Source organism: Piliocolobus tephrosceles, chromosome 3 (genome assembly GCF_002776525.5).
Source record: "Piliocolobus tephrosceles isolate RC106 chromosome 3, ASM277652v3, whole genome shotgun sequence".
Classification (NCBI taxonomy): Eukaryota; Metazoa; Chordata; class Mammalia; order Primates; family Cercopithecidae; genus Piliocolobus; species Piliocolobus tephrosceles.
The window spans coordinates 23,501,484-23,526,488 of record NC_045436.1 but is presented as its reverse complement, the minus strand read 5'-3'; the positions used below and the strand labels follow the sequence as shown (position 1 = coordinate 23,526,488).

The window sequence follows — 25,005 nt, the reverse complement described above, 5'->3', positions numbered from 1 at the left end:
AAAAATAATATTTGGTAATAAGTGATTCTATAGTATTTGGAAAAGAAAGCTATTAAAAATAAAACTCTAGCTTTCTTTCAGTTAAGTGATACATCAGGAAAAAGACAAATATATTTAAGTTTTAACATACAATGAAATAATATATTTATAGTATTATTTTCAACATATCATTGTCTAATAAAATAATTGCATAAGAGATTTTAGCTTTCCTTGCACATAGCCTCAGATTTTTTAAACAAACACTTTTTAGATTTAAGAAATAACATTGAAGGAATGTCTCTAAGAACTTTTTAGCAGAATAATTCACATCACTTCCATGCTCATAAAATTAAGAAACTCTCATCTATCAATTCTGACTAAATATCATAAATAAGTCATAAAAATGCCATAGCTTAAAAATTAAGAAGTCATTGGATTTTATAGCAAAATAATTTATAAGCTGCTTTGTAAAAATCAGTGTAATATGCTACACTTATTCCGGGATATATTTAAAGAGCAATACAATGAAGTAATATTAAAGCAAATAAAGAAATTAGGAAGCCAACATAAGACCATTTGAACATTATATAGAATTATGTGTGGCTTTATTTATTTCAAGTAATTCAGAATATAGTGGCATCGACATTTTCTAGAAGATATATGGTCCAACGATAGCTTGGTGTTATTTTCTTGGACTAAATGAGATTTGTTACTAGATTAACCATAATGATTTAGTTTATATGATAGTAAAACCAAACTTAATTTTATATGACATATTTGAGCACAAGTCTGCAAGTCTGCATAGGTATACACGATGCAATTTACTTAATTTTAAGTGAGGAAGCAAAGCTAGGAATATTATGCTCAGAAGAGTTTCTTTTCTTTAAATGAGTTAAGCATAACAGAAATATTAGTAGGACTTTATACCTGAAAAAATTAGCACATTTGGGAACTTGACATCTTTTAAAATTTTAATTATAGCATTTATTCTTTGGAAATAATATTTGACAATGACTTCAGGCAATGAGAGTTGAGCATAGGCATTTTGCCTTTTATAGGCAACCCTCTATTAATGAAAAGATTCAGTTATGACTCTGCAATTCTGAGAGCAGAAAATGTGAAGAATAGTGGCAGTCTCCCTCGGGGAAAAATCTATTAGGAATGTGATCTAACTATTGCTGATAAGCCTAGGGACTTGCTCAAGGACAGAAATGGACTAAAACTCATTTTCCGACTCCCAGTTCATCTGTCTGTAACAAATGGAGGAGTCACTTAAAATCATGTGTGCATTGCAATCTTTCTAGCTCTAAATTCAAGTAATTTCAATTGACATGCTCCTCATCTTATCTTCCTGTCAGTGTGTCTCGATATTTGTAAGTGTCCTTCTTGTCCACTGTTTCTCTCATGGAATGGTTGTTGATATTTGCAGATGAAATTCGACATGATACTACTCTAACAAAATTTTAAGGTGATTACACACAGTAACACAACTTTCTTGTATGATTTTTGAATCCTGCTTCCAATCATTAATGAAATTTAAATATTTGCATGTTTATGGAAACAGAAAATTGTCTCTGTTGTAGCTTTCCTAGTGTTTATTGGTGCTTTTTTGTAGGTGATTATTTACTGGATAGTTTTATGTTGGGCCTGTGTGTGCTGTGCATGTGTCCATTTATTTCAGATCCTGAACATTTAATTTGAGAATACCTGCTCTTGTATGTTTCTGTTCTGTTGCTTGGACAATTGACTTCTTTTTCCTACAGATAAGGAAGCTTTCTGCAAAGAGAAAATTTTTATTTTTGAATCTTGCAAGAACTTGATACAGGTTGCAACTTCAGTTCCATCCAGTATGTATCATTCATAGACTGATGACCTCTGATAGTCTCAGACGTTCGCTGCAGGCCTCTGATGGAAGAATACCCCCTTCCTTTTTCCTAATGATGGGCCTTTTCTTTACCTTACATGAAGGAATGGAAAGTAGACATGTCTATTCCAGAGAAGGGGGCTAATTTCCATCTGCAGAAAATAAATGCTTTTATTTCTCCTCAATAAAACATTTATTTCTAGCACTAAGAAAAACACTTTTTTCTGTATTTTGTGTCTAGTATATGAAAATACCAGAAAATTTCAAATGAATTATTGATAGAAATTTCAGTTATTGAATGTGTTACGCAGACATGATGAGAAATGTTTAAATGTCTCTCCTCCTCCCTTTTTTCTTTCCTTGGATTTGTATTCCTCAAAACAGAGTTTTTGTCCTAAGAGGAGAAATGGAAAGTGAAAACAGAAGTTAATTATGTTTGCTAATAGCTTTTTTCCAAGTTTGATGGCCTTTCATAAATAAGAAATCTATGATATATTTGCAGAACTTATCTTGTATGAAGTTACCATTTCTCATCAACATAAGAAATCCAAAATTGCATTCACTTTAATTAGAATACTCTATTAACTCCTGTTCAAACAAGTGATTTTAAAATAACCACACCATATTTACTACCCCGCAGATGAATTAAAATATTTTTCAAAATATAGTGCAAAATACCAAAATATTTTTAGTCTGCATGATGTAAAACATCTGGATAATTTTAAGTATTCCAATGATTTCCTGAAATTTTCTCTTTTCATATGACTATTTGACACATGGAGGTACAGTTTTATATGCTACTTTTCAGGACATAATAACTTTCTTCTGTTGCCTTTAGATGCTATTTTGATTGGTTCAGTTTTGAATTTTAGATAAAATTTAGACTAATTCATAGTATATTCTAGCTGCCTAACTGATAACTTTTCATTTTCATGCAACCTTAAATTAAATTATGCTATATCAGATGTGCGAATGAAGGCAGGAAACTCTGATAAATTGGGAAAGTAAAAAATAACAGATACTTAGAGAATAATGACTATATAAATAGTAACTCTTCTTTTACCCTGTCTTATACGTGTTCTCTTTCATCTTTTTCCTCTTCTTTCTTTTCTTCTTCCTCTTGCTCCTCCTCCTCCTCTGCTTTCTCTTCTTCCAAAAATTATTCTGAAATTATTATTATTATTATTTTTAGCACAGCAAGAGTATTAGTGGTTGGCTACAAAATCATGGAAATATAATTGGTTTCATTTTGTATTTTATCTCTCTTTAGTTACTATTACTATAGGTCAGTTTATTTTTTAACAGATCTTGAAATTAATTATACTCCAAAATATGAGCAATATGACCTTTCCACTAGAATGAAGTTTGGATTTTGGGATATTTTATGTTTTGGAATTCTTTTTATTATAAAATGACTGGATTTAAACACAGCAATAATGCATGTGTTATTGAATAACACTTGTGTTCACCTTTGTATTTTAACATTTTTGTATCTTTCATGCATGGCAATCCAAATAGGTACCAATAAAAGGGTGATTCAGGCCATCTCTGCCTCTTCACTGTTTGTCTCTGAGCAGTTCATCTGTTTATCAGTCAATTGCAAATGTGAACTAATTTTCTCTAAGCTACTTTGCATACAGTTGTTAGGTTTCCAAGCTACTCTCAGAAGCCTGGTTGACCCAGGGTACAACTAAAGTTCACTCTATCAGGTCTTATATTAAGTATACAAAACCATAATTATATAAACATTTTCAAAGGAAATATGTGTCTATTTCAGAATAATTCTGTCACCAGCATTTTCTTAATTGGTTCTTCCATTTAGCAGAGATAAATTCTACATTCACTCATAAGGAAGCATTATTCTGAAGCTTCGTAAGGTAAAGAGCCTCTGGAAAGTAAGAGTGAAAAACAAATTTAAGCAATTCATTGGTTAACCATCTGCATTAGAAAATGCAGGCAGCTGATACCATGGTGGTGGGAAGTATGGTTTACTGTCCACCCATTCTGTAGAAGTCATTTATAATTCATAAACTGTAATTCTCACGGTCGATGCAGCTAATGGAATCAAGAGTTCAAAATTATGTTAAATTTCTCTAAAATTGATTCTACATATCTAATTTTCTATGAACTGCTGCTTTTTTCTACATTTCAGTGTTTGATGCTCTTTCACAGAATAATTTTCTTTGTTCTGCTTTTATTTTGTTTTGCTTTTGGCTTATTCTCCATAGTAAGTGTTGAAAGAATAATGGAAGTGTCAAGGATAGGTGGAGAACACATAACTCACAAATATACTAATTATGATATAGTATTTAAAAACTGAGATTGCCTGTGTGTATTTAAAATATTCAGATAGTGCCAATGCATTCATATCGCCTGTAAGCATATGTGTCGTGTAATCAATCTTCAAATGTGACAAAATAGATGCACCTTTAAAAATTACCATCAGATTCTTTGATAAAAATACCTTCCCTATACATTTTTCCATGGAATGAATATAGATTTGATAAAAAAGCAAAAATAGTATAATTTCTATGCCACCAAGAGCTTGCCAGTGCTCACTAGCAAAATCAGCTGAGAGTGTCCAATTTGAATTCAGCCTAACTCCTCATAGGATGTAACTCGTCCTTTTCATTCTCTATGTGTGAGAGTGATGAAAGTCTGAGTGACGTGCCATCATGAATGTGTGTTAGGAACAATCTGCCAGTTTTGATGTTAATGGACAGGCCAGCTATGGAATGACAGCTGAGTGACATGAGTGATAGTTGATGCCTCACCGAATTGACTGCCTGTTAATCTAATTTGGCTTTTTTCCTTGTAGTGAATTTGTTAGCTATTTTGGGGGGCTCATATTTCCTAGTCTAATCTTTACCTTACTTCTAGCACACTAAAAGCCCTTTTAGGGGATGACTTATTAATAAACTTGTCTGCCAGAGTATATTTGTTTAAAATATATAAATTTCATTTCTTCTGTAGAATAGTTTAATTATGCTTTTTTTCTGCTTAGAATGCTATGAAATATCCAAATTCATTAATGCTAAGCATAACTGCAGAGTTAATGGGGAAAAAAAAATCAACTACAGTAATTATACTGAGTGATTTTTTTAAGTGATTACATACAAATCTCGGAAACTTGTTTAGCCTCTGTCTGTATACCATGGTTAATATATTGAAAGATATCCCTCTACTTAAATGCTATTTCTTGCCCCTATCCAACTATGCACAATTTTCAATTTATTTTTTAAAATTAGCAGTAAATGTTTAGGGTTAATGTGAAAAAAAGATCTACTGATTTCCTCTTTCTCCTACCTAAAACTTCTACTCCAGCATAGGAATAAAAGAGGGTTACAAGTTATTATTGTAGTACTAATGGTCTTGGAAACTTGATTCATGGTATGAGGCTACAAGCTAAACAAGGAAAGGGTACAACTAAGAGATCCTACATTTTTGTTTGTTTTATGTTGGGAATAGGAGAAACCATGACTTAGTTTACCCTTTGGCAGTGTTAACCACAACTAAATGACTCCCTTTGATATCCTTTGTTTTTAAAGTTACTTACTAAACCATGGGATTGATCTCTTTGCTAGACAAAGACGAATGCTCTAAGGATAATGGTGGATGTCAGCACGAATGTGTCAACACGATGGGGAGCTACATGTGTCAGTGCCGTAATGGATTTGTGCTGCATGAAAATAAACATGATTGCAAAGAAGGTATGGAAAGGAATACACTTATCTTGACAAAATGTAGAATTGCATGTGGTTTGGATAAAGCCCTGCTTCCAAGTAGAGTTAATCATTTCAATGAGTGATCTCATGGTGGGCCACCCAAATGTCAAAAAACAAAATTCTGTGTAATGTTCAAAGATCCAAGGCAAATGACTGGATCTGTACTTTGCATATAGGTGGCATTAGAGTGGCTTTGTATAACAGACATAGTAGCTGCTAGGATACGATCTGGTAGCCAGAAAAGCACCACATTCTCCCCAGGTCTTTGTGGAACAGACCTTATAACAGCATGCATAGTTAAACTTAACTTCTGCTAAATGTTTTGCATTTGATGTAATACTCCTCCCAAAAATATCTTGCATATCTTGTGCATGTGCTACATAAGTGATGTCCCTTTAAATACCAAGAGTGTCAAACTCAAATGCCTACCAAAGGGAAGACATTTGAAAATGGTAGACACTGTGTCATTTAAAGTTTGAAGTCATGGTGTTGGTCCAGAAAAGCTTAATAGTAGCACAATCATACCCTACCAGATTTTGTCCCCAAGGCCTTACAAAATTCCACAACTTTTTAAAAGTAGTAATCTGAATCCCCTTAGCCACTATGAACTAGACGAGAACAATAAATAGTTATTCAGCTCTTATTTCTTCCTTTGACAGTCTGTTCCCGAATTTTCTACTTAAGTTGGATTTATGCATGTTTTGAGAGGAGAATTACTAAGGCAAATTTTATAACTTTAGTCACCATATGTACATTGGAAGGTACCTGACTCTAACCACAGTTAGATAAGAATGTTTTGTGTAAACATTGGAATAATAGAGAATATCCTGAGTTGACCCTTGTTCCATTCAGCTCCTTTGAAATATGGTTACATGTCAAGGATTTCCTTTTTTTCATTGAGCTAATGACATTGTGCAGAATCATATACAAGCAAGAATTTTTCTTTCTCTACTTTCATGTATAAGTATAATATCTGTAACTTGGTAAGATATGATATGCTATTAAATCAATAGATTAAGAAATAGGCCCAGGTTTTTGTGGGTTTTGGGAGTTTTCGCTTTTGTTTTTATTTTGAAACAGGGTCTCCCTCTGTTGCCAAGGCTGAAGTGCAGTGGGGTGATCTCAACTGATTGCAGCCTCGACCTCCCAGGCTTAAGCAATTCTCCCACCTCAGTCTCCCAAGTAACTGGCACTACAGGTGCACACCACCATGCCTGGCTAATTTTTTGTATTTTTTGTAGAGATGGGTTTTCACCATGTTGCTCAGGCTGGTCTTGAACTCCTGAGCTCAAGCAATCCACCTGCCACGGCCTCCCAAAGTGCTGGAATTGCAGGCATGAGCCACTGCACTTGGCCCAGGTTTTTGTTTTTCATTTTGCAGACATTGAAGGTAATTCAGAGAAAAAAAACAAGACAGCTTTTATAGATTATAGATTATACATGTAGCCTGTGGATCACAGGTAGCAAATGTGTCTCTGTTCATTACATAAATGATATAGGAAACTTCATTATAGATAAAACAACATGCAGACGCACCTTAATAAACTTGTCCTATTGCCAGGAAAGAGGTTGGATCATCTCTTACCTTCACTATAGTACATGCTCCTTGTACACTTTAGCAACGAGCCTCTCAACCTAGTCTCAGTGTCATTGCCACATCCTGCAGAGATCACATTTCACATTGCGAGGCCGAGACAGGGACGATGAAATTTAGAAAACCCTTGTCATGACTGGATCCAAACTTTCAAGGCTATGTCTTGCTACCATAATCATAGATTATCAGACAGGAACTGATTTACCTTCCACTTTATTGTAATCTTCTGTTGCAAATACAAATCTCTCTATGGAAACCTAGCACAATTAAGGTGAAGGTCTAGTATGAATGATTGCAGCAGTGGGGGCAGCAGCAACTACAGTAAGTGCACTAACTAACGTTGGGCATGGTACCCTTGCCGTGTGGCCCCAAAGGGTATAACAGGTGTGTTTTCCATTGAATAAAGTATTACACCAAATGTATTGCTCAGGAAATTTTAGAAAGTTATTTGTATTTTAGAACAGGATACACAACACATAACAAATAATCCCAGTCTAAACAAGGATGCATGTTATAGAATTTCCTAAATTATATAGAAAGAACACAGCTTGAGGATATTAAGTGTTTTTGAAATTTAACATTAACCATGTGGAAAGATCTTGTCTAAAATGAGCTTATTTTAATTGTAAAAAAAAAAAAAAACCCTTAAATGATTATACTGATTGAATGAGGTATCCTTTGAAGTTCAGAAGCATCTCCAGGGCTAGTAGCTGTTCATTTATTTTTCCTCTTAGTGCTTCCATTTGCTTTGATAAAGTTAGGGCTAATTTATTTTAGAAGCTAAAATTATGATACAGGTATTCAAGTGTATATTTAACTAAGGGAGAGAGAAAATGTAAATACGTGATTCAAAAGGTGCCTTCATGATGTTAATTGGCTGTAAATGATGCTTCTTTTAATAGGAAAAAAATTGCAAATGGCATAGTCCAATGATGTTTGTTTGCGACATTGGATTAAATACACCCAGTGTTGATATTCTCGACTGTCAATATATGTTGCACTGTTAAAGTCTGAGCCACAGACCCATCAGTTTAAAATAAAAGTTCATTTTATTTTAGGCATTTATCTGATTTATGGTAAATACTTCATTTCATGTGAGGCAGACAACAAACAGTGGCTGATTATGCTCAGCAACAGATTTCCCAGAGCAGATGAATATGATAACCGACACGGAAGTGATAATTAGCTGGTATTCAGGAAAATCTTTCAGCAGGGCAGTGGGCAAATAGGCTGCTTGCTTTCTGCCTCAAACCGGGGCTGGATTGCCACACTGTCTGATATTATGGTTATTGGTGCAGCTGAGTGTGAACAGAAGATCCACAGTCCAAGTGGCCTCATCACCAGTCCCAACTGGCCAGACAAGTACCCAAGCAGGAAAGAATGCACTTGGGAGATCAGCGCCACTCCCGGCCACCGAGTCAAATTAGTAAGTGAGCACATCCTTTTACTTTCCATTAAGCTGACTGCCCTTGTCTTTCATTACAAGCACTAGGAAATAACATGGAGGTTTATCTAATTGAATTGAATCATAGGCATCTGGAAAAGATTTTTTGTCTCGTGCTTTCCTCCTTACACTAAAATCCTTGACTTGCTAAATCAAGGTGACTGCCACGTTGTTCTCCTCTAGTGTTTCTTATTCTGGATGTTTTATAAGGCATTACCAAAGTTGCTGCAAAACAGTAGTCTTTATTTCCTAATATATTACTGGTAATTATATTTTCAAATTTGGAAAATAAATGAAGAAACAAAAAAATCAGAAATTTGCCAGAAAGCACAGAATAATAATTCACTTAAACCCAGCATAGCACATTCTACTGGCTATACCAATTCCATATACATGTGTATTTTTCATAATATAATCAATTTTGTCTTGTGGTATACAGAATATTATTTTCACATGATATATTGCCCTCTGTACAAAGATACTGATTTCCTTAGATTTTGCCCACATTTTATTCGGCATGAGTAATTCAAATATGAGTATAATGTCTCATCTCTCTTGCATTCTTCGCATTTTGCATTCTGGCCTGGTCATAAATAATAACCTGATAATGAATGTTAAATTTCATTATAGGCCACAGAGTGTTTGAAGAGTATAATCTAAAGAAATAAAATTATAGAAATGTAGAAATGTTAACAATTTCCTGCAATATGTTGTTTTTAGAAGCAAAAGGCAGTGCCAACTAACAAGACTCAGGAAAGAGCCCAGCAGGCACTATAATGACAAAAATTGTCTGAGGAGTGAGGCTACCAGTCCAAGGTAGCTCACTAGATGAGTCCAATCATACGTTTAATTTTTAAATTTCTTGTTTTGACTCTTTCCTCAGTGAATATTATTGGCCAATAAAAAAGCCTTATTTATATACAACGTTATAATAAAATCAGAGACAGTTGCCAAGAAATTCATATTCTTAGTATGGAGGTCCTTCCAATCTCCATAGTTGTAAGTCACTTCCCAGACAGAGATATCAGTTCATTTCAGCCACACTGTTGAAGGGTACTAAATGCTGAAATGACAGCAGTAGAGGAACTCAACTGCTCTCCAGTCCTGTCCAAGGTCCTGATTGAGAGGATGATTCCCTGAACCTTATGGTAACTTCCTGAGCCTTATGGGCTGAAATATAGAGGCTGCATTTTTTTAAGGAGTTCATTTTCTTAAGAGAGCTGGAAAAACTGATTTTCATGAAGACATTTCTTTGTCTCAATCTAAATTTTTGTTGGATATCATAATTCTTCTTTCTGAAGAACTCATTTTTATATTTTGTATAAAGTATGTACATTAACAGTTTTGAAAGCTGTTTTCATTGCATATAGAATTCTAGGATGACAGTTTTCTTTCTCCATCTTGAATGATTCCATTTTTTTCTGGCTTACATAGTTTTCTGTACTTCTTTGGTAAATCTTATCATTATATCATAAATCATGATTATTTTTTCTATGGCTGCCTTCAAAATTTTCTTTTTATCAGCAATTTGAATATAATGTATGCAGGTGTATGTGTTTATGTGTGTGTATGTTTCTGTTTAATAATTTTTTGGTATTTTTCCTTCTCAGGATTATCTGAATTTCTTGCATCTGTATTGTGGGGTCTGTCATTAATTTTTGAAAATTCTCAATTGTTATTTTTTTGTATAATTCTTCTGTGCCATTGTCACTCTTCTGGGATTCAAATTACTTATGGGCTAGATTGTTTGCTGTTATTCCTCAACTCTTGGATGTTTGGTTCATTTTTTGCCCTTCTTTCTGAGTTTAAGTTTCAGTAATTTCTACTGACCTATCTTCAAATTCAGTAATTATTTCTTCAGCTGTCTTGAATCTACTGATAAATTTGTCAAAAGCATTCTTTATCTCTATTACCATGTTCTTTATTTCTAGCATTTGCATTTCACTTATTATAGTTTCCAGTTGTGTTAGTCTGTTTGGGATGCCATAACAGATTATCATAGACTTACAGCTTAAACGACAGAAATTTATTTTCTCATAGTTCTGGAGGCTAGAAGTCCAAGATTAAGTTGTACTTAACAAGCGTTATTGTCTGGTGAGGTGAGGCCTCTCTTTCTGGCTTGTATATGGCCTCCACCTCACTGTATACTCACACGGCCTTTTCTCTGTGTATTCACAGAGAGAGACAGAGCTCCAGTGTCTCTTACCTCCCTAAACATATCACGTTGGGGGTTAGGACTTCAACATTAATTTGAGAAAAACACAATTTAATCCATAACACCGTGTATCTGCTGAAATCTCCCATCTGTTCTTGCATATTCTCTGCATCTTCACTAGGATCTTTAACTTATCAATGTTAAATTTGTAGTTCCTCTAAATTCCATTTGATATAAACATAGGGGCCATGTGCTCAGGTCTATTCTGTTGATTGTTTTGTCTCTTAGCAGTGTTTGATTTTTCTTGTCTTTTGTGTCTCATTTTTTTTTTTATTAAAATAAGACATTATGTGTGCAATAGTAGAGATTTTATGTCTGGAAACGGATGCATCTCTTGTGTTAGCTTATTAGTGTATTTGTGTGTATGAAGAAGGGTGTTAGGTGGATCTAATTAAGCCAAGATTGGATTTTCTTGTTCTATTATCATCTTCATTGCACCACTGGCTTCAAATTCCTTTTTCTTCAGGTGGAGGCTGGGATTTAAGAGGTGTTTTCTCAATGCTTCTATTTCACCCATACCTTCTCTGTTCAGCCCCAGCGCAAATATTGTTCCTCTCCACCCTTTTTTGTCTTTATCAGTGATAGATGGCAGTTGCTTGTTACTTGGTGCTTGCTAGTCTGGTGGTGAAGGCAAGGGGTTCTTTATTATTTCAGTACAGACTCCACCTTAGGCAGGCCCTGCATGTTCGGGTCTTGGTGTTGAGTTTTCTCAGTGATCCTTTTTCTTCTCTTCATGGCAGTGAAACTCTGTCTATATATCTTATGAGTCTTCCTTGGGAGAGAGTTTCTTTTCAGTCTCCTAGTGGTAGAAGATCTCTAATGTTACTGGTATTTGATCCGGAATCCAGGACTTCCCCTAGGGGTAGTAGGGTTTGGTTTGGGTTTTATTTTGTTTTGTCTGTTTTGTTTTGACATTTCCTCTGCCTGCAGTGGCTCTGTACCTTTGTCGTAGGGATGGCAGGGTTTTCTACTTCTCCTTCAGAGGCTTAAGGCTGTGTTTTCTGAAGAAGAAATACGATGAGGCTTCAGACTTTTCTCATGGCAGTGACCACGTCCCTTTCTCAAGCCTGAAACACAAAGGAAGACACTCACCCACCTCCTGCTTTTTCCACAAATGTTCTTGTGAGCAGGAGATGGAGGTCCATGGAAAAGGATCTGCAAGTGTGTCCAAGCTCCCCTCATGTCTGTAGTTTCCTCTTCCCCTCATCCACAAGTGACCTTCACCAACCCATCACCAATTTTATCAGAATGATTTTCAGCTGGCTGTATGATACCAACATCTCTTCCTCTTGTAGTCTGCCACTATCACATCTTTCCTGGGAAGGGCCTGACATTCAGTAGACTTCAGATTACCGTGATTTCCATACTTTGGTGTGGTCAACCCATGTCGTGACTTTTTTTTTTTTTACACTTTACATCATGGCTTTTTCTTGTTGTCAGGGTAGAAGCAAAACTAGTTCCAGCTTTCTATATCCAAGGGGAAGTAGAACTCCTAATATACCCCGGTTTTAAACATAGCAATACTCAATCCATTCTCAATTATATATCTTTCAGCTTGAAACATCCCATCTAACTCTAGGGCAATCTGTTCCTTCACAAATTGCAGGATTTATTTTTCTTGCCAATATTCAACTTGAGAATTAGGACATAAAGCATGTCTGTTCACCCATGATCATACCTGCTGGTATCCTAAGAAGGTGATATTCAGAAGCAAAATGAGAGTTTTAACGCAAGTATTAAACTTTATTTTAGGAATTGGAATTTGTGTTTTCTGTGGAAGTAGTTACAGTGTAAGCCAGGTTTTCTCAAATGCTAGCATGTGTCAGAATTACCTGGAAGGCTTGTGAAGACACACATTGCTGCCACACCAGAACTTCTGATTCATAGCATAATATTGATTGCCACCATCCTATCCCATGTATCATGTTCATATAAAACCCGACTCTCAATAGCATCCTAAGAGCCAGGGTTAGTAGAACGTGTATCACAACAGATTAGCCACCCACTCCAAGTAACATTTTGATTCTATATTTTTTAACTCTTGCCATTTTCACATTATAATTGCTTTTGTTTCCCCGATTGCCTTTCTGCATGTAATGTAACTGTTACCTAGTGTTATCTACTTTAAAACTGAAATCACTATTATTGCAGATATCAGCCAATAGTCATTTAGTGAACAATACTTTATAATAACAGTTCAAACCATTCAATCACTGACCCATGTACTTTGACATTTATAATACAAGAAATTTCATCAAGATGTTACAATGTGTAAAATAAAATCATTTTGCCTGATTTCTTTAGGATCTTTAAATTTTTTTGTTTTTGTTTTGTTTTGTTTTTTGGAGATGGAGTCTTGCTCTGTCACCCAGGCTGGAGTGCAATGGTGCAATCTCGGCTCACTGCAACCTCCACCTCCGGGGTTCAAGCAATTATCCTGCCTCAGCCTTCCGAATAGCTGGAATTACAGGCGCCTGTCACCACACCTGGCTAATTTTTGTATTTTTGTAGAGACGGGGTTTTGCCATGTTGGCCAGGCTGGTCTCGAACTCCTGACCTCAGGAAATCTGCCCCCCTTAACCTCCCAAAGTGCTGAGATTACAGGAGTGAACCACCATGCCTGGATAGATCTTTAATTTTTGTGGAAGAATTTCAGCCAAAACTGAAATTTAAAAAATGAGTTCAATGAAACTTGAACAATTATGAAATATTTTAATCCTCTTAGGTCAAGAGCTCCTAGTAGATACTTGGTTACCAACTGGCTTCATTATGGGCAAGGGCTGGGATGAAAGGCAAAGAAAACATTTGGGTCCTTATGTTTACAGTGGAGCTTTCTTCACAATTCATGGATTGATATTCCTTTTTCTATAGGCAGGGTGGGAAAATAAGAAAGAAAGAATTTTTTTTCTTTTTTCAATTTATGTTTTCTAATTGACAGATAAAATTGCATGTATTTACCATGTACAATGTGATATGTTGAAGTACATGTACATTGTTTAATAACTAAATTTAGCTAATTAATATATATATTATTCATCTTATGATCATATTTGTGGGGAAAAAACACTTAACATTCACTGTCTTAGCATTTTTTAAGAGTATAATGTATTATTAACTGTAAGTCACCATGTTGTATGATAGTTCTATTGAATTTATTCCTTCCATCTAACTGAAACTTTGTATTTTTTACTTAAATCTACTCAACCCTTTCCCATCTCAACCACCCTAGCCTTTGGTCAACACCATTCAACTCTGCTTCTTTAAGTTTCATCATTTTAGATTCCACATATAAGTGTGACCATGTAGTATTTATCTTTCTGTGCCTGGCTTATTTAACTTAACATAATGTCTTGCGGGTTCACCCAATTTGCTACAAATGACAAGGTTTCCTTCATTTAGTGACTGAATAGTACTCCGCTGTGTATATATACCACATTTTGTAATCCATTCATCCACTGATGGACACTTAGGTTCATTCCATATCTTGGCTATTGTGAGTAGCGCTGTAGTGAACATGGGAGCAACAGACATTCCTTCAACATACTGATTTCATTTATTTTTGATATAAACTCAGTAGTCGTGAAATTGCTGGATCATAGGGTAATTCTATTTTTAACTTTTCAAATGGCTGTACTAATTTACATTCCCAACAACAGTATGCAAGGATTCCCTTTTTTCCACATCCTTACCAACACTTGTTATCTTCTGTGTTTATGATAATAGTCACTCTAGCAGGTGTGGGGTGATATCTCATTTTGGTTTTGATTTGCATTTTCTTGATGGTTAGTGATATTGAGCATTTTTTTCAAATACCTCTTGGTCATTTGTGTCTTTTCTTTTGAGGAATGTCTATTCAAGCCCTTTGTCCATAAATAGGTTTATTTGTTTCCTCGCTATTGAGTTGTTTGAATTCCTTTTATATTTTGGATATTAGCTTGGTATCAGATGTATGGTTCATAAATATTTTCTCCCATTCTGTAGGTTGTCTTTCCACTCTGTTGATTGCTCCCTTTCCTGTACAGAAGCTTTTTTAGTTTGATGTAATCTCATTGTCTATTTTTGCTTTCCTTGTCTGTGGTTTTGGGGTGAAATCCAAAAAGTCATTGCCCAGACCAATGTCATGGAACTTATCCCTATGTTTTCCTCTAGTAGTTTTCATAGTTTTGAATCTTATATTTACATCTTTAATTCATTTAGAATTGATTTTTCAATGTAGTGTGATATATGGGTCTAATGTCATTCTTCTGCGTTTGAATATCCAGTTTTCCCAACACGATAAGAGGAGACTCTCCTTTCCCTATTGTGTGTTCTTGGCATCTTTGTCAAAAATCAGTTGGCTGTAAATGTGTGGATTTATTTCTGGGCTCACTATTCTGTTTTGTCAGTTTATGTGCCTGTTTTTATGCCAGTATTATGCTGTTTTGGTTACAATAGCTTTGTAGTATATTTTGCGGTCAGGTAGTAGGATGATTCTAACTTTGGTTTTTTTGTTTTTCAGTTTTTGTTTTGTTCAAGATTGTTTTGGCTATGCAGTCTTTTTGTGGTTCCATACACATTTTAGTGTTTTCTATTTTTCTGTTCCTTTGAAAAAAATGTTATTTGTGTTTTGTTTCATCAATGTTTTATAGTTTTCAGTGTAGAGATTTCTACTTACTGCGTTAAGTTTATTTCAAGGTATTATAATCTTTGGAGCTGTGGTAAATGGTATTGTTTTCTTGATTTCTTTTTCAGGTAGTTTATTGCTAGTAAATAAGAATGTGACTGATTTTTGCCTATTGATTTTATATCTTGCAACTTTATCAAATTTATTTATTACTTTCTAATAGGTTTCTGGTGGAGTCTTCAGAGTTTTCTCTGCATGAGATTGTGTCATCTGCAAACAGGGATAATTTAACTTTTCTTTTTTTTTTTTCCAATTTGGATGCCTTTTATTTCTATGGCCTAATTGCTCTGTCTAGGACCTTCGGTACTATACCGAATAGAAATGGTGAGAGTGGGCATCGTTGTCTTATTTTGGATCTTAGCGGAAAAGCTTTTGGCTTTTTTCAGTTGATTATGATGTTAGCTGTGGGTTTGTCATACATAGTCTTTATTGTGTTGTTGCACATTCTTTATATGCCTAATTTGTTGAGATTTTTTTTTTTTAACATGAAGGGACTTTGAATTTGCCAAATTTTTTTCTATTAATATGATCAGATCATTTTTGTCCTTCATTCTGTTAATGTCTTGCATCATGTTTATAGATCTGCATATGTTGAATGATACTTGCATCCTTGGGATGAATCGCACTTTATCATAGTGAATGTCTTTTCAATGTGCTGTTGAATTCGGTTTGCTAGTATTTTGTTGAAGGCTTTTCATCCATGTTCATTAGTGATACTGGTCTTCAGGCTTTTTGTTGCTGTTGTTGAGTAATTGTCTGGTTTTGGTATCAGGATAACACAAGATTTCTACATGTTCCCTATTCAGTTTAGAAGCAAGGAAAAGAAAATTGTCACTGAAGACAATTTTACGAGATAATTTTTTAAATCATAGTTTATGAATTTTGAAAGCCTACTGTATTTTCTAACCCAAATTTTCCCGTAACTAGATATATGGTTTTGTCTAGTGACGTGTAGGTAGTGGCTGATAGGTATAAACAAGCCTTCTTTCACTGTGTCTGAGATCACAATTACTTTGATTAATTTGGGTTACAAGACTATAATCTCAAAAAGACATTTAGATGATCTAGCAGTTACAGATAATAGGAATTACAATAAAATTCCTATGTTCCCTTTGTGAGATAGGAGCATTTGTGTGCATGGTGTTCATTCACCATATGTATATTCAGTTTACAGTATGATTATCTAAATCTAGTATATATTATTTTACATTAACATGAGAACTGAACTATCAGAGTCAGTTTATTGTAGATTTATATCGAGACTTAGGCATTATAATGCAGTTATTACCTTTTATGCACTGATCTAGTTATCTACTGCTGCATAGCAAAATAGCCCAAAACCTCATGGCTTAAAGCAAGCACTGTTATATCTCATAGTTTGAGGGACTGGCATCAGTATTTAAGTAGTACTTTGCTGGTAATTTTTCTGTTGCATGTGACATTGATTGATTCACCTGGGAGCATATCTGAAGGGTCGAGGTGGTTGCAATTGTATGTCTGTCATCTTGATGTGGAGGGCTAGAAGCCTGACTCAGCCGGGACAACTATAGCACCCACACGTGACCATTGCAACATGGCGGTCTCAAAGGAACCAGACTCTTTTCTGTCAGTCCTGGATTCCCAAAGCGTCCCAAGAGGCTGTGGAAGCCTCAGAAGCCCTTGAACATTATTTTGGAACATTCTGTTGGTAAAGCAAATCACTAAGGCTGCCAGGATTTGAGGGGAGGAAGAATTAGACTAGAAACACACAGCCTTGCCTTCCCAATTTAGACTACTGACCTCCACAGCTGTAGAAGAATAAATTTGTGTTGTTTTAAGGCATTGAGTTTGACAATCTGCTACAGCAGAGACACACAAAAGACACATTTGCTTTGTTTTTATTATGTGTGTGTGTGTTTATTTAATCATGAGGTACTGACTGCATGATTATAGCTTTAAAGTACAAAGAAATTGCAGTCACAAGTATCTGTTATCCCTGTTTTTATCCTGTCTTGGTTCTGAAAGACTCAACTGATCATTAAATTTGGGAGTACCTTTTTATATTTTGAATTAATGTTCATTCAAAACAAAATACTAACAAATAAAGTTCTAGGCATCCGAGCATACTGCAATAAGCTAATGTGCTTATATCATTTTTAGTTGATTTATCATATCCTTGCGTTTTGCTAAATAACATACAGTTACAAATTATAGCTTTATATACGGGATATTTAAAAAACACAAACATCTACAACTGTTAAATAATTATCCGTCATAAAGCCATAAAAATATATTTGATCACAGTTATAGAGGACTCATGGAGAAGAAAGGTTCTTTTGAATTGGGAGACTGAGGTTTGTACTCCATGATGCCATGTTTTTCCAGTGACCTCTAATCCTTCAAATATTTTGTGGGGAACCAAATGCCAGTTTTTACCAAAACCAGGAAAAGGTGAAAGATGGCTGGGACTAGGGACCTCTAAAGCTTATCTTCCAGTTGCTCAAATTGCAACAGTCTCTTTAATTCTTTTAGTTTAAATGTTCACCCTTGCTAAATTTTATTTCTGCATTAAGTGCTATCATTTTATTATCTTGTCCTTTGTGAGTATATGCAGTTACTCTGTAAGGCCCCATTCTTTAGCCATTGCCTGTATTTTCAATAAAAGAACCTCTACAGATGTTCATATGAGTGAACAGCGTCTGGAAGCCTGGCCAGGGGCCAGCCAGGTAATTAGTCTTGCTTGGGTGTTCCAGAAATAAAGTTATTATTTCCACAGCCTATATCGAGAGTTCAATTTTATTTCTTTTGAATTGGACTCCTTAACCTCTTAGCTTGCTTGTCTTGTGGGAAATGCATTAGGACTTCTGACTGGGGCCCATGGTTAGTCACTTTTTTTTTTTGGCCTTTCTAAAACCTAGATTAGTAACCCTAAAATTATAGAAATATAATCATGGAATGAGTATGCTTTAAAGTTTTTTAATACCCAAATACTTATAAAGTTTTCAACACTTAAGAAAAATATTTGTCTACCAAAGGAAGGTAGTGTTAGAGTGGAAATCTGAGCTCCTTGCAGCTTTATACATTCAGTCTTGCCAGCTATCCTGTCTCCATTGTGAACTTACGGGGCTTTTCAGGAACCTAAGTAGTGTCTTCTGGGGACATTTCTGTGGCATTGGTTCCTGGTGGCTGGAAATGTGCACATTCTTTATTATTTAGATATTGAGATTCATGGTTTGGTTTCTGTTGTAGAATAAAGCGATAAATGACATATCACGCCTTATCATTATGAACTCTGAAAAATATTTTAGAAATTTTTCCTCTCCAAAGAGTTCCTATAATACATTTTTGTGGCCTGGAAATATTTTCTGTTGATGTAAAGTCACTGTGTGTGGAAGGTTCTCTGTGTGGGTATCTCTACTATACAAGGGGCAGGCTTCCGAGATCTCAGCCTGTGAGTTAGTCACACCTTTGCTTGTGTGTGGTGGAGGTTTCAGTTCAGGCTGATTTCTGGAAAAGGACCACCCAGCCTTGGCATTTGACCTAACAAGTTGCTACCTATTCCAAAAAGAAAATTCATTAATACCTTAATGAATGAGAGTTGTTTGCATCACTATGGAACCTTTGACTAATGTGACTCTTAGAGACTCAGTCTGATTCCATTAGTAATTTGATAAAGAGCTGTAGCCAGTTGGCACCAGACCAGTTGTCACTATGGCCCCCAGCCCACCAGCTCAATGCCACTTTGTGTGGTGTTGCTCCGTTCTGTTAAACAGATGTTATGATTTAGGCTAGACATCCTGCATTTCATTAGGAAGAAAAATATCACCTATTTATCTCACTCATTCAGTCTTCAATGGACCAATCAATGGACTGAACATGTGTGGTCTGTAAATTCTGATCCCAGCTTTAACCACTACTTATAGCAAATACTTTAGAATGCCACGACCTCCAACTTTCTTAAAATACTCTCTTCTACACAGCAGGTTTCCCTGGTTATCTGATCTGTATATTTACAGATAAATGACTTTAAATCACAATCGAAAGAGATACTTGCTCAACATGCAGTGGTTTTTAGATATTCTTTTCCTGAACCAATGTTTTTCCTCTTGAAATTACATTATATTTATAATTTAGAAGCTTAGTTTCATATTTAATAAAGAACTCTAGGTGCGGTTAAGCCAATTTTCTCATAGTGGTTTCCTATCAATTACAAACCGATGTTAGGAATGTATATATGTACGCAATGGTAATAGGAGCAGACTGCTATTTCATGAGAGGCAGAAAATGAGATTTAGTAGGCCCTGTCTGTAGAATTTTCATACTTGAGGTTGGCCATAAACGTCAGCTAGGTTTTTGGGTAAATACATTGACAGATTTATGCAGACATCCACATACTTATTCAGAATCTTCTGCATCCCACGCAATGTGTGTACTCCACTGGGTTACAGAGATTAACAAGTGACACATTCCTTCAGTTATCGCCTGCTTTGCGTGTTGTGCTTCAGGATAGATAGACTCGACTGACGTCTCCTTGTTCACTGTATTTCCCTGCTCTGTCTTCTCCTTCCAGTGAAATTCTTTGTGGTATGTTCTGTCTTTTTGTACTAGCCAGTGTCTTTCTTCAAATGAAGTCAGCATTCCTTTTCATCCATAACGATTATAATAAACAATTACTCTAATGCCTGTTGGTTATAATATGTTTTATTTCTACTTTTTAAGTAGAGTGCAGTGGAAAGAGACAAAAGAGAGATCAGCTTTTTTTCCCCCTTTTCTTTCTTCTGTTAAGTAACTCCATTTCTTTCTTCTACTCCCTAGTTAACATGAATTGTTTCTTTCATTTCTTTCCTCACTCCTCCGAAGTCAGAAGTGATAGTGGGTGATGTAGTGTGGTATGGAATAGATAGTGGGTTCACACTGAGACAGAGCAATTTTTAGTCTTTTTTTTTTTTTATATGTCTTCAAATAGACTGAATATTATGATCACTTCAGCAAAACTGTATCAAATAAAATAAGTTTATTAAAAGTTTATGTGCCAATATTTTGTTGGAGGGATTATAGCAAATTAACAAAGTTTGAAATGTTTTCATACTTTTTCATGTTTATTTTCTTTATATTATTTTAGTTTTATTCTATAGACTTAAGTTGGAATCACAGCTTTATTTCTTCAATGTATGATGGTTTTTCTGGGGAAAGAAAAGAGTCTTTGGAAATGGAAAATAACCTGTAATTTATGTAATTATTAATAGTTTGGACAATGTTATTTTCAGTCCATCTCAATTAAACTTTGCTTTGTGATCTACAGTGTGCTATACATTTAATTATTTTTTTATTTTAAATTTGCTAAGTCACACAGATGAAAATTATGACACAGGTAAATTAGAATAGTTTTTAAATGTCATAAATAAGAGCCAAGCATTCAAACTCTCCAAGATGTCCAATATTAAAATAAGTGTACCATCTACATGAAAAGTAAATTAAAAATATTCTAGCATTAAGTATTATCAGTGTTTGCTAATGACAAGGTTTGCAAGAGCTAAATAAAGAAATACATAGTGAAAGTTATTCTCCTTTCACTTATACTATGAAGATTTGTTGCATTTAAGTTTTGTAAAAGTATGATAATACTTTATTGAGTTTCGTTTAAGTGCCCAAGGGTAAGATAGTGTTCAATGGGTTCTATGATTATCAAACCCAGAAGGAACCAATCTTTTAATATGATTGCTTGAAATTTTCTGATGAGTCCTTTGGATTAAATTCAAAATAAAATATCATTTTTTAATAATCTGTTTAAATTCTGAGATTGAATTGCAGTAGTAGCCAAATAGCCAAATAGTAGAATTTTAATAGCCAAATAGTGGAATTTCATATGAAGCTATTACATTACTTTCCTCATTGTGTCTTTTCAGATATTACATATTTTATTGATTTCACATCTTTCTCAATAATGCTCTAAATGTATTAAATTATGAGTATGCCCTGAACATATTTTATTAATATGTATTTCTGTCCCGAAAATTATCCCATTTTGAGTGATTTGTTTTTTAAAAAAATTTTATTTCTTCTTTTTAAAAAAGGCCTTTAGTGAATTTGAGATTGAGCAGCATCAAGAATGTGCTTATGACCACTTAGAAGTATTTGATGGAGAAACAGAAAAGTCACCAATTCTTGGACGACTATGTGGCAACAAGATACCAGATCCCCTTGTGGCTACTGGAAATAAAATGTTTGTTCGGTTTGTTTCTGATGCATCTGTTCAAAGAAAAGGCTTTCAAGCCACACATTCTACAGGTCAGCAAATTCGAGTCGTGTTTCTCTTTTTTGGACTAAGATCCAGGTTTCTCTTCTGGTGAATTTGGTTCAATAATAGGATTGTAAATAAATCTCCAAGCATAGCAGATGAAATTTCATTGAAGCACTTTGTGAAATATTTGCAGAATCACACAGCATCCTACCTAAAGTTCTTTGCAGTTCTTGAGCATTTAGGAAGACCCAATAGCTTTTGCCTGATTTGTGATCAGTGCAGTTTGTTCAAGTAGAACTGTACCGAAATATTCATATAATGTATTTCGTATTAACATTAACAGTTTGATTTTTATGTTATATTTAACAGATAGAAATCTATGGCTTGATATTAAAAATGTATGTTTTATCTAATAACCTATCTGACCAGCTAGATTTTACATTAATATCTGTTTATAAGTAAGTTTAAGACTCATCTGTTTGACACAGCCTCTATTTTTCCTTTGTTTATTTGGTATGCAACATGATCTTTTGCCTAATTCTACGCTCTAATTTACTCTTACACATTTCAGCTAACTGTTCTGGGAATCTTAAAGAAATAGAATTTAATTTACAAAAAATATGAAAAATTTTAGACAAAAATATAGAGTAACGTTATTTATAGTTTGGAGACAGTTTCATTATATGTTCCATAAAATATCTAGAGAATGTCCCCTTTTCATTCAGTTAAGACAATATATCAGTTAAATGTAGATATTAGCTGGTCATTTAGCTTGTACTGACACCTAGTGGCATTGCTGATGCATATGGGAGAAATTTGTCTTGGAAAACACAGTATAAAAATGTACAAATTCATCTATGAAATAATTTTAGTGAAATTTTGTCATGAATTTCTGCTGGTTGCTTTTATTCTTTCACTTTGTTTTGTAATTCATAATTTTAACTATTCCATTATCCAACATTATTTTTCACTCTAGTATATTTTATTATGAGCATTCGATTTATACTGAAGTCTGTGATAAAGATATTGTCAGGATAGTAATCTGATTAATAATAGTAATCATATGTCTTCTATCAATAATACAAATTAATTACTCTTATGATTAATGTAAATATTACACATGAGGAAAATCTTATATAGACCAGAGAAATAACATGCTAATGAGAGATTTTCCACACATTTGGCATTTACTCTTTCAATATTTTTCTTATAATTTGTCACCTAATGAAGGGGTGGAAAAATAAAATCCTATTACTTAATCAATGTTTCGCTGATAGCACAGAGTTCATCACATTTTGGAAAATATCGTCATCATAGGTTCCAAAAATGTAGTGTGAAAATGTGCTGTCACTGTTTAAATAATTGATGATATAGTATTTTAAGATTATCTAATTTTTTCTTATTTATTTTTATAAAAACTTACTTTTATGCTGTCTCTTTTTACCCCTTGTAAGAGGGATAACTGAGGTTCTATTATGTCCCAGTGTGTCGGTACATCTGAGTTCCTGCTACAGGTGAACCCTTAGCTAGCAGGAAACTTTTGAAAAGATCTCAGTTTTCTCATCTGTAAAATAATAATCCCAAGGTTACTTACAGCAGTAAAACTCCATAACTCCCTAATTTGCATGATTTCTTCCCATGCACGCCATTTGCAGTGTTTGTATTATCATGAACATTCCACTAAGAGGATCTAATTTTATCTTAATGGAGGTCATGTATTATGATCCAATGGTAGAGAATGCACTGGGCATTTTAGTCTTACACACATACTTTACATAGATTGAATCCTCAAAAGAACTGTGTGACATAGATACTATCATCCTCATTTTGCAGATGAAGCCAGTGAAAATCTGGATGATTAATTTGCAGTTTCTAAAATAGTGTCAAAGCCTGGGTTTTATTCTAATTCTGATTGTGTTCAAAGATAATGTACTTCCTACTATAGTAATATTTTCTCATGTAAAACTTTTGGATTAGGAAGAAAATGAATATAAAACTATCATTCTTATGAGGTGAAGATTGAATGCTTCTTTATAGAAATATTAAGCAAATCTCTTCAAAATATGTAAGTGACTAGGCTCATTTTATTTCCCTGTTTCATTCACAACCATTCAGATATCATGTGAGGAACCCCAATCACAATTTGTTAGGCAAAACAGGCCATGGATATTCTTTAAGCCTGCTCTGTCATTTCAGAAATGAGAAATTTAAGGCTAAAAAATTTAACAGTAACTGAAATAGCACAAGAAGTTAGTAACAGTTGAAATTAGAGTCCCAACTTCCCAACTCGTGTTCCTTTATTATTCTGAGAATTTTTGATATTACTTGTTTGTTTTTTCAGCTAGGTTGGAATTTTTCTGGTAGACCTCTTTTTTTCTATCACTTTCTAGTAATCATACATGTTGAAATACTCTTATTTAAGTCTGCTTTTATTTCTCCTCAAAGTCTCTTTAACGGGTTCATTTATTCTACTCTTTCACCAAATATTTATTTTGCATCTGCTTTGGACAATGTAAATGTGTGGGAATTTTTAAGACAATAGAAGGAATTCCTGTCTATTGACAGCTTACAATCTGATAAGTTAAACTTATGATTTTCAGTTTATCTTTCAATTTCTGCTGACAAGACAGCCAAGTCCAGTACCATATCTGTCAGCCTTTGCTACAAGTATAAAGCATTTATTCATTATTTACTGTCTTCTAGAATATGGGTGGCTATTTTTGATGGATCCTTTAAGTATATAGTTTCATTTGCTTAAATTTATATTTTTGTATACAATTTTAATGTTATGCACAAGAGAAATTTCTAACACTATGAATTTTAAAACTAGGTGATTAGAAATGTAATATGTAATTATGGCTGCTTTTCTTTAGAAGTTAAAAAAACAAGTCCACGGAAAATGGACTTAATTGAAAAGAGTTCTTTTTTCCTCTGACAGTTTGCTCAAATTCGAATTCCAAATTTATTTTAATAGGTAACAAATGGTATTCCTCCAGCCTTAAATAACTTAATTAAAGGAAGCAAATCTTTAGTAAAAAAATAATAAAAATCCTGTGTCTTAGTTCTAAGAGGATATGGCTACAAAATAGAAAAATGGGAGAAACATGGAGAGAAAATAATTTTTAAAATCAAAGTATTGTCTTTTGGGCCTTCTTTTCTGTAATATAAAACATCATATTCTGTGTCAATGACATTTAAAAATAAAGTAATATATTATTAAACTCTTTGAAAAAGAAATTATTTTGATCTAAATCAATTAAACTGGATTGCTCACTAAAAGCATTTATAGGTCAAATTACAA

At 34.2% G+C, this 25,005-nt stretch overlaps 1 protein-coding gene across 3 annotated transcripts in view; it reads left to right on the top strand.

Moving 5' to 3' along the window:
* Window positions 1-25,005, top strand: part of TLL1 (tolloid like 1) — a 222,526-nt gene that overhangs the window by 188,687 nt on the left and 8,834 nt on the right. For all 3 annotated transcript variants that reach the window (XM_023226651.3, XM_023226642.2, XM_023226656.2), the window contains 3 exons: window positions 5,428-5,553; window positions 8,461-8,588; window positions 21,538-21,751. In XM_023226651.3, coding sequence (XP_023082419.2) covers window positions 5,428-5,553; window positions 8,461-8,588; window positions 21,538-21,751 — 468 coding nt within the window. The remainder of the gene's footprint in view (window positions 1-5,427; window positions 5,554-8,460; window positions 8,589-21,537; window positions 21,752-25,005) is intronic.